This window comes from Carassius auratus, chromosome 8 (genome assembly GCF_003368295.1).
Source record: "Carassius auratus strain Wakin chromosome 8, ASM336829v1, whole genome shotgun sequence".
NCBI classification, from domain to species: domain Eukaryota; kingdom Metazoa; phylum Chordata; class Actinopteri; order Cypriniformes; family Cyprinidae; genus Carassius; species Carassius auratus.
In genome coordinates this window covers 5,684,134-5,698,694 of record NC_039250.1, presented here as the reverse complement: position 1 = coordinate 5,698,694, position 14,561 = coordinate 5,684,134, and the positions used below count along the sequence as shown (strand labels likewise).

The following is a 14,561-nucleotide window of genomic DNA, read 5'->3' as shown; positions in this document are numbered from 1 at the left end:
TCAGCTGGCTGAAATAAACGAATAAATAAATAATCAATCATATGCAGTAATACTTAATGTGATTAAATAATATTTTGAAAGGGAAATACACATATATTTACACTCATGTTAGATGTGCTTAAGGGAGCCGAAGGCCTTGAATGTTGCTTGAGCACCATTCCTGTGTGTCTGTTACAATGCAAATACCAGAAGGGCCAACATAAAAGGGACATTTGACACCACAGAAGAGCCACTGTTTGAGCAGATAGGTGGTTCCACAATAGCATACTGCTTTCAGTTGTTGGGTAATTTGCTAAATCACATTTATGAAAAAAACTGTGGGGACTTTGTGGACTGTGTAAAAGCAGGTGGTCGTGTATTTTTATAGATTAGATTAGATTCAACATTGCTTTTATTGTGCAAGGAAAGAGCCAATGAAATCCAGTTAGCAACTAACCAGAAGTGAAAATAGCAATATGTGGATATACACACATACTAAATATTGTTATAAATATAAGGAAAGAAAAAAAAAAAAAAAAAAATGATGGACACACATAGACACACCTTTAGAGTTTCTGTGTTCCAGACTTTCATGGTTTTGTCGAATGAACTGGATACACACATACCAGTGTCATGTTTCAACACTGAATTTATGCACATGCCTGGACCTTCACAGAGATGTGAAAGCCACACATAACATACATACTACAAACAAACAAACATACATTAAAATCAGAAAATATTATAGTGCCATCTGGTGGTCACTGGATCACTGAACAAGAATGGTGTCATACTGTCCTGCCCACTGTGCAGATTGCTTTGCAAGTGTATCGAGGCTTCTTGCTGTTGTTTTCCAAGTCATAGATCGCAATTACGTCATCAGATCCGCCTGACAACATACTGGAATACAAACCAGGACAAATCTGCTGTATTTAAGGTCTTCTTGTTATATGGGGTCATCACAAGAAAATAATTGTGTGCTGCTTGCAAATAAATGTAAATGTGAATTCTATGGGTATAGTACACTTACTATCTTCCATCAGTAACCTCAATGTCCAGGGTGCCATGAATACGATCAACATCTCTGTTGTGGTTCAACTACAGACTCAGCACCCTAAAGATGGGAGGTTGGGTTATGCCACTTTCCCAGTGTCTTAAGTAAATAAAGCAGTGTACTAGTCCAACCTTCTCATCTATGCATTAGTTATTCCAGTAAACGTGAAAAACAAAACAATTATACTAGAATGTTAACATCATTAAACAACACCCAAAAAAAAAAACAAATAGTGAAATGTGTTTTAATGCACTTGTTTGTTTTGTTTATCCTTTTGACTGTATATGTACAGCTGCATCTAAAAAAAAAATAGATTTTTTTTTTTTTTACTTATTTCAAAAAGTGATTTGAATATTAGAGATTATAGATAATTAAAGACAAATACAGGGAAATACAGCCTTACCTTATAAAGAGTGCACGTCTCACACGAACTGGGTCGTCATGCCCTGATTGCCTGGCATAAAGAAAACTAAGCATTGTTGTAGAGACATTTAAGCTTGTATGTTTATGTGTGTACGGTATGACTGTGCTCTTTTCAGAGTGAAATAACCATAACAGATGTCTGTTTAGAGTCTTTTACCCAAGCTTTTGAGTGGCCCACTATTTTTTTAATAACACCGCGTTTTTAAACTAAACAAATTTATTCTGCACGATGCAAAAAATGTATATGACATATTTCAGCTTTTTAAATATGATTGTTGTGCATTTTCTTGGATAAGAGGCAGCCATGTTGTGACGTGTTTACAACGCGAACTCTGATTGGTCAGACCGGAAGTAAGAACCAATCAGATGAAAGCATTAATGCTAGGTAATTGTGTAACCTACGACTCAAAGTAAGTGTGTATGTACGTACACTAGGAGAGACTATATAAACAGATATTTAACTTATAGTGATGAGCCGTATTACATCTCTGCTGCGAAGAACATTCGGAGTGGCAAGAGAGCATGTCGGCACGGATCATTTAGGAAATAAATACTACTATATACCCGAGCAGAAGTCTTGGACTGGTAGGTCACGCTTAGGACTTTGACGAGTAATCTTGATCTCTTTTTAAACCACTGTCACACAAGTTTAAATTGTTGTTAATATTGTGAATTATCCATATAAAGAAAATGTATCATCTAAATGCTTAAAATAACTTCAAATAAAAGTAAATATTTTTAATGGTAGCCATTCTGTGCAATATATACTTTCCAGTCATCTTCCAGTCAAGCTAATGTTCTGGCCAGTGGTTATAGATAACTTATCTTTTTGTTGTTTTATTTGATACTTTTAAATTAACCTAATGCATTGTCTACGTCAGGACGGGTCATCCGGACCAGACGCCAAGTAGAAGCAGCCAATCCAAATGAATTTGAGTACATGGAAGGAAGCATTCCTTCTGAATGGGATGGTAATAGAGACTACATTAATGAAAAAATACAATATTTTTACAATAATGATTGTTTCTGTATTAACTGTCTAAGCTAAAATGGACTGTTTGCATATTTAAAAACTGATCCTAGTAAAGAAGATGTAAGCCCATTATTAGACGTTTTATCATTTTGTATTAAACTTTAAAATGTAAATGTATTCATACGTATTGTTATCAAATATTATTAGCTTAGTTCCTTGCTGAACATCATTTATCTCTTGTCTGTTGTTTTTCCCGTAGCTTGGATCAGGGGCAGGCGGAAGCAGCCACCTACAATAGAGGTATTTTTGTGTCTGATTAAATTGAGAGTGCCTATCAAATCATTATATAATGTCTAAAAATATAAATGGAACAAAAAAAATTAAGACAAGAAAGGTTGTTAATTTTTTTTTTTTTTTTTTGTAACATTTTAAAATAACAATTCTATAGCTAGTAATGTTGTAATGAACATATTTTTGGAAAAGTGTCGCATTAACACTTCTCTGTTGCCCTCTATAGGAGTTGCTACAGAACGAACGTTACAGGGAGCAGATCAAAGTCAGAGCTATAGAGGCAGAGGAGAAGGATAAAACCCTGCAGGCAAAAGAGTATGAGGAAGGTTTGGTGGCCCAACCTGTTCAGACTCAGGTCAAAGGTCATGCTTCTGCCACACAGTTTGGACAGACTGAATTCAGTGAGGAACCCGTAAGCACTGCAAACACATTCCAGCCTGGGTCCTGGACGCCTCCAGGAAGCAAAAAATAGGTTTATTTGAAACCTCCTTTGCCGTCTTCAAGTAAATTTGCAGTTTAAGTGAAATAGTAGTTTTGCTGATTTTCAATGCACCTCAGCACTTCTTGATATATATTCAGTACTGGTTCTCTTGAGACAATTGATAACCACTGCATGTAATGACTGGTTGGCTTGCTATTTTTTTTTGTTTTTTTTTTAAGTTTAAAGGAATATTTTCCCCAGAGATTTCTGAAAATGTACACACCCTCAGACTATCCAAGATGTAGGCAAGTTTCTTCATCCAAACAGATTTAGAGAATTTGGATTCCAAACAGCTGATGAAAACATGACAATGTAACATCGCAAAGCTTTTGTGAATTGAAAAGCTCTGCATTAAAATGTTTTTCACTTCAAACCATTGCTTCCAGGTAAATTACTAGTCCTCTATCCATAATATTGCCTTCTGCTTGTCTAAATCAGAAGCCAAAGCAGATGTGAGATGATGACGGGGGATTGCCTTTTTCACTGAAGGAAGCATTTTATTGATTCTAGACTTTAAAGTAAAAACTTAAGTGTTAAAATAATAGATGTTATTTTGCAAACATGCAGCTTTTAACTTCACAAGATATGAATTGATGGTCTGGAGTCATGTCAATAATGTGCATTATTTGAAGTTTTTCCTCTAATTCTCACAGAACCTATCACTGTGTAGGATCAACTGAATATTAATGTGATGTAATGCAAAATTTCTCCAAATCTGTTCTGATGAAGAAACAAACTCCTTTAAATCCTTGTAAAATGATGTAAAGAAAAAAAGATATGCTGCTAATAAAAGTGTTCTGCATTGTTTCAAAACCAAATGTTGTAGCACATTTTATGCATTCAGATGTGCTGTCTCGCCATACAGAAAATTATTAATATCAGTAGAGACTAATGTAGAATTATTTCTGTCTGTTTCCTTTTGAAATTTACTTAGAAAATGTATAAATAAAAGTTGAAGCTGCACTTATCAAAATATGTTTATCCACAAGGGTTTCCAGTCAATTTACTTAAACAAAAACAGCCTGTTATGTTGCAAACTGGTATTTATTATTTATATGATAACAGAATTTATCATAATCATAAACACAGGCATTTTACATTTACTGCACTTTGTTATTCTTCTAGTTATTTAATTTTAAAGTGAATGAATCAAAATGAATGAATTAATCAAAGGTCTAACAATCACAAGAATTTATGCATGGAAAAATAATGTGGTTAAGATTCAAGAATACTACAGTAATCAGACAGACATTAGACAGTTTTGAGCCTAAATTAATGCTGAGATTTTTTATTAATAAAAAAGCATAGTTAAGTGTTTTGTGGATTCGGTTTGAAAAAAACAATCAACCCAGTAAAAAATGGAATGCAGAGTACTGCATAGTGGTGTATAGCACAACAATGCAGTGCATTTTCCACTGTATTGATAATATCCTGGAAAAGTACTGCAGTCCTGCCACTTAGATCAATCAACTCCCCATTATATGTTCCCTCTAAGGGTTTACTAAGGCCTCTTTCAAGCCCAGTCTTGCTCCAAGTCCCATAAGAACTGTCCTGGGTTAAGAGAAGAGCCATATATCGGGGACCGGACTGTTACATTGAACCCTCTCCATGCCAAGCTCAATCCTTCTTGGCCCTCTTAGCTTTGGCAATGTTCTCTTGACGTTTTTGTTTCTTCTTCTGCTCACGGTCCTTGGCCTCGATCATCTTGGCGAGTTTCCATGATAACAGGGCGCTGGCGATAAACAGAGGGGTCAAAGCCAGGATAACAGTGGTGAGGAAGCCATAGGGGTCTTTGGCTGCCCACTCCACCACATATTCTGCCCATGCTTTGATGTCAATCATCGTCCTTGCACTGACTCTGTCTTCAGCAGCAGATCCTGAGAAGACAGAACAGTTGTAAAATCACATCATTAGATGCAGGATCTCATGCAACGTGTAAAAAGTCTTATTCTAAAATTTACATTTTAGACAATATGGCTCGCTGTAATAGCCTTGTATGCCTTTATTGACTGATCATATTATCAGCTAGCTAATTTAGCATGCAAACATAGTTTTGTTTTATCTAGTAAAGAAATATATACCTATTCATGTTTAAAATGATTTGATAAAACAGTTAAAGCAGTTACAGTTCTCTAACGGAGTTCGGTAGCGTTAGACATCATTGACAGCTAAAAGCTAGCAACATAGCTTTCTAGCAACTGTTCTACACCACCATTATGAATGAAAATTACACGATAGTAACTTTGTGTACATAAAATTATACAGAGTATGTTGTTTAATGTAATCCGTTTATACAAAGACGAGCACCTACCAGATAAACCGTTCAATATTTTCCGAGCAGTTATGAGTCTGTAACTGACTGTCGCCAGAAACGCCTAATGGCAATAAAAACCATAAAAACGGAAGTGAAACCCTTGACGTGTGCCATCGCATCGCAGCGTCAGAACGGAAACTACAAATGATTTAAAATTAAACAGTTAAAAAGTAGTAACTATTAAATTTGATTAATTATTAAACTTAAAAAAAAAACAATCTTCAAGTCTATGTAGATTAGCATTTTCATTTTACCATTGTTTTTTTTCCCGTTTTTAACTTCTGTTTTCATGTTTTCTTGGAAATATACTGTAGAGCATGCAATGTGAATTATATATAATTTTATCATTAGAATTTTATGTAATTATGAATATGATAATGAAGTGAAGCAGTACCTTTTTCTTGGTTTTTATTTTGTATTTTCATTTTTGTTTGTTTGGTGTTGTTTGATATATATTTGATTTGACCAGTTCCAGATTTAAATACTTTGTAAAATGTATTTCATAATGTGTTTTGAATTAAGTAAAAATTTTATTATTAAATTTATTTTAAATCTTTTTAAATTTTTATTTTATTTTACTTTTTTTTATTATTCATCGCAAAAACAGGGAAATGAAACATGGATGTATTCTTACAAAGAACAATCCTAAAAAAAGGACAGAAAACAATATGGATTTGCAAACATCAGATGATGGTATTATACACACAATGGGAAAAAAGAAAAAGAAAATGGGGGGAAAGACAAAAGCGATTTAAGCCATTTTTCTTATGAATACAGAATTTAGCTTTCAATATAAGGAAATTAACAACATTTTTTACAAACAATAGATTTGTATTTTAATGGTAAATAATAACATTTTTGAGAGTTATTTTTAATCAGACCAGTATTTTGAAAGACAAAACTGTCGCCAATGAACAACCAATAGCTGTCGCCATATAGATCATGTGACCAAACAAACCATCCAATCACAATCTTCCGAGACGTTAGCGTTGTAATTTCAAACTGGTGTGATGATTGAAACATCCTCTGATTATCTGTTTACACAGCCGGCGACATATCTATTAACGGGTTAAGCTATCCATATATTCAATAATACTATTAAATATAGCCTAATGTGTTCATTAGATGAAAAATAAACTTTCCCGTGTATGTGGGAATAATGAAAACGGCTGCTTAGGTGTTTAATACGTCTTGATTTTTTTCCATGAGTTCACACATCGTGACTCCAGGCCCATACAGGGCCACTAAACTGGTGAGTCTCCTGCCTTTTTTATCAAATTCGGTCTGGTGATGTATCGCATTTGTTTATTGCAAGTCAATTGCATGCATCTCAGTTTGATAATGCACGTTTATTTAGCTGTACAGTTTTTGTTAAACAAATTGAGTGATTGTTTTGTGAGCTTTAGAAGTGCTATGTTTATTGTTAGGTGTTTCTTTAGCTATATATGTTGTTATAGTTCACATTAAAACTATCTAACATGCCTTTTGCTACTTGTATATTTAATGTCAATTGTGAAAACATTGTGAACAAAATGAGTAACAGTTATAAACTTAGAGAACAACCCTACATATTTTTAGTAGTAGTAGTAGTAGTAGTAGTAGTATTTTAATGTATATAAATTGATTACAAGCTCTTCATGTGATGTTATCTTATATATTCCAGTGGAATGAAGTAACCAAGCTTTTCCGGGCCGGAATGCCTTTGAAGAAGCACCGGCAGCACTTCAGAGTTTACACAAACAGCTTCACCGCATCGGCTGCTGTGGACTGGTTACATGAACTCTTGAAGAACAACAGCAATTTTGGACCCGAGGTCACCAGACAGCAGACAATCCAGCTGCTAAAAAAGTTCTTGAAGAACCATGTTATCGAGGATGTGAAGGGCAGATGGGGCATGGAAGACCTGGAGGACAGCAGCCACCTGTACAGGTATTATAAACTATTTTAGGATGGTTTGAAAGGATTTTGGTGAATAAGATAGTAATGTTGTCTGGTTTAAAATATGTTTCAGGTTTCCATCAACCTCTCCACTGAAGCCCATTCCTAACCGTGCCCCTGTTTTGAGGAAAAAGAGCTTATCTATGATGGACAGGGAGAGTTTCTTCAAATTCAGGGGCTCTAAGAAATTCGACAAAGAAATATTGGTAATTTTTGTTGTTTTAGATGTGTTATTAATGTGAAATTTAATTGCATATCTAGGCTAAAATATCTACTTGCTATTTCACACAGGAAAATGTGGATCCAGAAGCACAAGAATCTCCTGTGGGATCTTCAAGTGATACAGAGCGCTGCAGGGAACTCACAGAGGACGACATTCAAGTCATCTGGAAAAATGTCACACTTACACAGTAAGCCCATCTCCCCCCACACCATCTGTCATAATTGTTATTTTATAATTTCATCACTACATGATGTTCAGTATCATCTTTTGAATGCTCAGTTTGCAGAAGTTGGTGGGATCAGGGTCTCTTGAAGATGTTTTGGATCCAGCACAAGTCAATCCCCAGTTCATTATTTATAATATGACCAAAGTCAATAAACATGGAGTCGTTTCGTTGGACGATAAGACAGGTAGGCCAGCTGTGTGTCTCTTCAGTTTGTGGCGAGCATCATATTTTTACATCCGGTTTATTTTGCGTTGTTTCGTCCCTCTCCATAGATGATTTGCCACACTGGGTTTTGTCTGCCATGAAATGTCTTGCAAACTGTAAGTTGTGCTACTTGTGAAAATAAGTGAAGCTGTAATAAGGATTTAAAATGTTACTACATTCTTAAATTTATTTTCGTATATATGATTAATTGATTTTATAATAATGGTTTGTCATTTTTCCCAATCCATCAAGGGCCAAAATATGACTCAAACCAGCCATCTTACCCAGGCTTTGAGCGGGATGTGTTTAAAACGGTTTCAGACTATTTCTACAGCCTTTCTCAGCCTCTGCTCACTTACCAGTACTATGAACTCTTTGTCAACATCTTGGGTATGTATGAAGCACATACTTGATTGAACCGTTTTCAGCATTGATAATAATAAGTAATGTTTTTCTGTGCACATGTGATACTGAAGTATGGCTGCTGAAGATTCAGGAATTCTATTTAAAAATCTATTCAAATAGAAAATGGTTAATTATAGTAATAATATTTCGCAGTATTACTGTGTTTTGGACAAATTAATGCAGCTTTGATTAACTTCTTCCAAAAACATTTTAAAAAGAATCTTACTGAAGTATGGTTTGTTACATGATTGTGTTTTTTTTTTTTTACATGAGCACTATAAATGGGTTAATATGTCATTTGAGATTCAGGCCTGGATTCTTTGAATGCTCATACACTTCATTCTTTCTTGGAAATGCCACCTCCTGCTGACTGCACTGCTTTTGTGGTGTCAGATGATGTTCAAAAACTAACTCTGTCTGCTCTGTTTTAAATGTCTCCTCTCATTCTTAAATGTCTTGGCATGCCTGTTTGTTTTTTATGTTCTGTTGTCTGGTCCTTTGCTAGTTATGTGTGGCTACAGCACGGCTCCTAAAACTCAACGTGGGAAGCGTAAAAGCCAGGAGGAACCCAATTGCCCACAGCCATCCAAAACTCCATATGTGAGCGCTGCCAACCTGTTCAAATCGACCGAATGCCTCCTGCTGAGCTTAATAAGAAAGGAGGCCTTCGATGAAGCCGATTCGCCCATGAGGGAAGTTTTCAGTTCAAAAGCAGAGACCAAGTTAGAATCCCATAGAACACAGCAGCCCGTTTGTAGAGGTAGAAGGGCCAGCGATGGAGACCGGCTGGACGGTAGCTATCTAGAAATTCCTCAGGCTCACAAAACAGAAGTCCCGTTTGGCAGGCTTCGGTCAAGAAGTTGCTCTTTGGAGGGAATCGTTGATAACCATTCAAAGAACAGACTTCTCAGATCATCTGAAAGCCTACAGTCCTGCGGCAGTGATAAATCCTCTCAAACAAATTCTCCAGTAGACCCAAACCTCGAATTTGAGCTTCAATATTCCTCAGTGTCCATAAACTCTGGTGTTCAAACTTCCAGCAACAACACAAGCTCACAACTCCCTTCAGATCTTCGCAGAACCAACCAGAGACCCTCCAGGGCCCGGCCCAGAAGCATCGGTAACTTGCTTGACATAGAGGAAAATAGAGAAATGTCTGTTAGCAGCTTTAGCATCCACGCTCCTGTGGCTGAAATCACCATGAGGCCAGATTCCACAGCCAGCATTGGCCTTAGAGGTCCTGGTTTGCTCAGTTTGCATGGAAGTTGCATGGACATTAGGGCAGGTCCGAGCTTTAGCAGACTCTGTCAGAGCTCTCTGGACCTGAGCAAACCTGCACCCACTTGGTCCCCGTTAGCACACCACCCCGAGCAAAGTAAGAGCATGTGAAAAACACAAATGAACCGTAAGGATGTGCTTCTCTGTTTGTGCTTGAGCATGAGTTTGTTTGTGCCTGTCAGACTAACGTGAATAATAATTCTTAAAGGGATAGTTCACCCAAAAATGAAAATTCAAAAATGTGCTCAACCTCGTATTGTTCCAAACCTGTATGATTCAATGTACGTTCTTGCATGGAACACAAAAGATACTTGGGAGGAAAAAAAGCTACTCTTATTTTTCTTGCTAAATATCTCCTAGAGGTTTTTAACGGTATAATGGAATTTTAATTTTGGAGTGAACTATCACTTTAATGCTAACTAATTCTATGGCACACTTTGGCTACTAATTATTTATTATTTAACTTTTTTACATGTAATTTTTAAATTATTATTATTTTAAAAAGTTTTTTTACATGTACATTTATTTGTAAAATAAATTGCTTAAAAAGGTTAGGCTAGAGTGCTGTATGTCTGCATGTTTTCTTTATTTATTTTTTGTAAGCAGTAATATAATAAGTGTGTGTGTGTGTGTGTGTGTGTGTGTGTGTGTGTATAATTTTTATTGTTTTATTATTCTAAACATTTTATTTACTTACTGAAATATAATATATAGATGCAATTGTGTTGCTTAAAGGGTTACTTCATCCAAAAATTAATGAATCACCCCCATGTCGTTCCAAACCCGTAAGACCTTCAGAACACAGTTTAAGATATTTTACATTTAGTCCGAGAGCTCTCAGTCCCTCCATTGAAACTGTGTGTATGGTATACTGTCCATGTCCAGAAAGGTAATAAAAACATCATCAAAGTAGTCCATGTGACATCAGAGGGTCAGTTAGAATTTTTTGAAGCATTGAAAATACATTTTGGTCCAAAAATAACAAAAACTAAGACTTTATTCAGCATTGTCCTCTCTTCCGGGTATGTTGTGAGCGTGTTCACAACACTGCAGTGACACTGCTGACGAACGACGCTGCTGACGTGTTATCTTTGTTAATGGGCACACCAGAAAACACTTCAGCAGCATCGTGAACGCACTCACAACAGACCCAGTAGATTTTGTTATTTTTGGACCAAAATGTATTTTCGATGCTTCAAAATATTCTAACTGACCCTCTGATGTCACATGGACTACTTTGATGATGTTTTTCTAACCTTTCTGGACATGGACAGTATACCGTACACACAGTTTCAATGGAGGGACTGAGAGCTCTCGGATTAAATCTAAAATATCTTAAACTGTGTTCCGAAGATGAACGGAGGTCTTACGGGTTTGGACGTTAATCCTTGGAAGTTTATGTGTGTGATTTAGTCATTGACACTGATTAAGTTAAAGTCCTGTGCTGTGGTTTATTTCGGTTACATATGAGTCACATGACGTTCCAGGTTTATTGCGGCCATCACTGGAGCGGGTGGCCATCGAGGCCCTCCAGCTCTGCACATTACTCCTGCCGCCCGCCAGTCGCCGCAAACTTCAGCTGCTTCTGCGAATGATCTCGCGTATGAGCCAGAACGTCGACATGCCGCGGCTGCATGATGTCATTGGAACACGGACTCTGGTCAGGAAGAGTCCAATAGACCTAATATAGAGAGAGAATTCAATTTTTTTACCTTTTTATCATCGGTTACATTAAAGTGAATATTTTGTTTTCATGTCCTCTTGAGCACATTCATATATTTCGTATACTTATACATTTGTGTGTGTGCAGTTGGTGCAGACGTTCTCTAGATGTGTCTTGAGTTGTGAGGAAGTGGATGATCTGGACGAGCTCTTGGCTACAAGGCTGTTATCGTTTCTCATGGATCACCATCAGGAGGTCCTGCAGGTCCCGGTGTACCTGCGCAATGCTGTTGAAGATCACATCAGTTACCTCAAATCACTGGTGGGTGCTGACAAACCACATGGAAGTTACTCATAAGATATCTATTTCTTAGAAATAATGTTAATTTAAACTTATATTTATTGTAATATAATAAGCAGTGTTGTTTAAAAATATATAGAACTATAATTAACTACATTTTGATAAAGCACTTCCGATCACCCATGCTGCATTTGTTTAATCAAAAATATAGTTAAAAGTGTAATATTGTAAGATATGGTTACAGTTTACAATAATTAATATATTTTAATTTATTCCTGTGATGGCAAAACTGAATTGTCAGGTCTTCAGTGTCACATGATCCTTCAAAAATCATTCTAATATAATTTGTTGCTCCAGAAATATTACTTATTATTATCAATGTTAAAAAGAGTTGTGCTACTTAATATCTTTATGAAAACCTCTGATGAATAGAAAGTTAAAAAGAACAGCATTTATTAGAAAGAAAAAGCTTTTATAACATTGTAAATATTTTTGTCACGTTAAATCAAATGCATCCTTGGTTAATAAAGGTGTTCATTTATTAACGCAAAAAAAAATTCTGACCCCAATCTTTTGAATGGTATTGTATGTATAAAAAATAATGATTTTAAAGCAACTTGCAACCTGAGGATGATGCAATGGTTAGGGTTATACAGAACCTGTGTTAAAACAAAAGCATCTGTTGTCACTTGCCACAGAAAATAATCCTGACTCATCCCTCAGTTTATAAAATCAAAGATTTTTTGTTTGTATAGTAATGGACATTGTATTGGAGGAATTAAACATAGAATGTGTTAAATTTGTATTTCAACCAAATTTTTCATGAGAAGAGATGCCTCAGTTTATTTATTCATCAGTGCATTATATGTTGTTTATCCAACATTCATTAACATGCGTTCTGGTTCTCAGACCACATTCCCAGGTTCTGGTGTTGCCATGCCGACCTACTCATTCTGCAGGCAGATCAGCACTCAGGAGTTTGAAGAGCAGAAACTCTCTGTGTCCCAGAGCGCTCTTGCTGACCTACTGGAGAGTCTCATAAAGGACAAGACCATGTCTGTGAAAGAGAAGAAAAAGAAGCTGAAACTGGTATTTATTTATTTACTGTACCTCTCATATCTCATAAACCTCCTGCTGTTTCCACAAAAGGGATACAAAATAAGACCCCTTAACATTTGTATTACTTTATATTATTTTGTAGTAGTAAATATAACGCTACACACAAAGTGAAATGTAATTAAATCACTGAAATATCCTCTTAACACCAAAGTGCTGATTCATAGTTTGTTCCAGTTTATTTTATGACCGCATACAAAAGCAAATAAATTAATTTGTTATTGTTCTCTCAGTTTCAGAAGGAATATCCAGACATCTACTCGAGACGTTTCCCCACATCAGAGAGTGAAGCTCAGCTTTTTGCAGATAAACCAAAGATAAAGCCGCCAATGCTGTTAAGCATCAAGAAAGCCAAAACCTTCAGTATTCGAAACTGAATACCTCTTAAATTAAGTTTGAATGATATTTTGGGAGACTGGTTGAGTTTAAATACCTCTAGTTGATCTGTTGCAGTATATAGTATAATCTGAACTGTAACTTTGGTTGAAGTGTTTTTTTGTTTTGTTTTTTTCAGTTTCTTATGGTATTTCTCTCTAGTGAAGTGACTTTTCTTTTTCAGTAAAGATGTCTGTTAGTTTTCATGTTATTTATTTAAAGTGTGTGATTTGTTGCAAGTTACTGGGAGCTTTCACACCTTCATATTGTCATATCCACAAAAGCTCAGAGACCCACAGCAGATATTATGCAAATAGGTTTGACATGCTGTTTACATGAAGACTTAATGAAGATTTTATTTTTAGTCTTGTACCATTTTTACGTGTCACTTTTAGTCCCTTGTTGTTCTGTTATCTCCTTTTTTGTGTGTCTTCACTATGCAGGTGCATAGAAAATGTTCACTCTGACTTCTAAAGACAAATATATAGATTTTCTGTGTGATGTGGGAGTTTCCTGGCTACTAAGCTAGTAGGGGCCAATTTGCACAGTTTTTTTTGCCTTCTCAAATGCGCTGACATGTAGTCATTTTTTAAGTATATATTTTCTTTCTAGTCCGTACTATCTGCTGATTGCTTATGTTCCTTTCTTATCAGTGTTTTATTATCTTGCACTCAATGTACCGATTCAGTGGTTTGCAAATTAAGAATGAAAGACTAAACATGGACAGTGATGATTTATGGTTTTACTGTATCGAGTTAAGTGAGCCAGATCTATTACATTTTGTTATTACCTTATTGTATTACCCTAAATACTTGTACTGTTCCTGATCTATGCAATAAACGTTTTAAATATACATTCTTTTGTTTGTGTGAGATTACATTTTTAATTTATATATATATATATATATATATATTACTTGTCAGTATTTAAAAGGTATGAACGTGTGCATGTCATTGTAGTCTCTAACTTGTGAGAAGTGCTTCTGTGTGGACCCTCATCTGTATTCACATCTAACTTCGGTTTATGAATGATATGGTGCTCTGGCACCGGAAAACAAATCATTTGTCATCCAGGGAAGTAAACAAAGAAATGTGATTAATAAAATGCCTTTTCACATGCCACGTTCCCATGACTATGAACAATTGGCACATTTTTGTATTGTGGTCATGTGGACTCTTGTTGTTTTAAATACTAAAACAACAATGTACCTCATTACTTTCATGTCCTATCTTTTTTTATTCCTATTAAAAGATAAATATTCATGAAGCTCTCTGCAAATGAAGCCGGTTCACCACTTATTTAAATGTGTTCTTCAGTG

The 14,561-nt window shown here is 35.7% G+C and overlaps 3 protein-coding genes and 1 long non-coding RNA gene across 6 annotated transcripts; 2 read left to right on the top strand and 2 right to left on the bottom strand.

Annotated features, from left to right (window-relative positions):
- Positions 1-14: 14 nt before the first annotated feature.
- On the bottom strand, positions 15-1,772 carry LOC113107080 (uncharacterized). The gene is made up of 4 exons (XR_003292617.1): positions 1,437-1,772; positions 1,010-1,093; positions 544-879; positions 15-168 (listed from the first exon to the last, which is right to left on the bottom strand). It is a non-coding gene; the product is annotated as an uncharacterized LOC113107080 (long non-coding RNA).
- Positions 1,773-1,810: 38 nt separating this feature from the next.
- On the top strand, positions 1,811-4,019 carry ndufaf2 (NADH:ubiquinone oxidoreductase complex assembly factor 2). Its single transcript, XM_026269260.1, has 4 exons — positions 1,811-2,041; positions 2,338-2,427; positions 2,689-2,729; positions 2,947-4,019. Exons 1-4 carry the CDS (start codon positions 1,927-1,929, stop codon positions 3,190-3,192), a joined length of 492 nt encoding a protein of 163 aa, XP_026125045.1. The 5' UTR covers positions 1,811-1,926; the 3' UTR covers positions 3,193-4,019.
- Positions 4,020-4,460: 441 nt separating this feature from the next.
- Positions 4,461-5,658, bottom strand: smim15 (small integral membrane protein 15). Its single transcript, XM_026269261.1, has 2 exons — positions 5,513-5,658; positions 4,461-5,078 (listed from the first exon to the last, which is right to left on the bottom strand). The coding sequence occupies exon 2, from the start codon at positions 5,041-5,043 to the stop codon at positions 4,819-4,821; it is 225 nt and encodes a 74-aa protein (XP_026125046.1). The 5' UTR covers positions 5,044-5,078; positions 5,513-5,658; the 3' UTR covers positions 4,461-4,818.
- Positions 5,659-6,499: 841 nt separating this feature from the next.
- On the top strand, positions 6,500-14,096 carry depdc1a (DEP domain containing 1a). 3 transcript variants are annotated; one of them, XM_026269256.1, is made up of 12 exons: positions 6,500-6,767; positions 7,179-7,444; positions 7,527-7,659; positions 7,745-7,863; positions 7,956-8,086; positions 8,175-8,222; positions 8,359-8,496; positions 9,017-9,631; positions 11,277-11,449; positions 11,600-11,773; positions 12,662-12,841; positions 13,102-14,096. In XM_026269256.1, the coding sequence occupies exons 1-12, from the start codon at positions 6,720-6,722 to the stop codon at positions 13,243-13,245; spliced, it is 2,169 nt and encodes a 722-aa protein (XP_026125041.1). In that variant the 5' UTR covers positions 6,500-6,719; the 3' UTR covers positions 13,246-14,096. The 3 variants fall into 3 exon arrangements, with proteins under 3 accessions (XP_026125041.1, XP_026125042.1, XP_026125040.1); XM_026269255.1 differs by having other exon boundaries at positions 6,720-6,767; positions 9,017-9,886; XM_026269257.1 differs by lacking the exon at positions 9,017-9,631 and having other exon boundaries at positions 6,501-6,767.
- Positions 14,097-14,561: the final 465 nt, after the last annotated feature.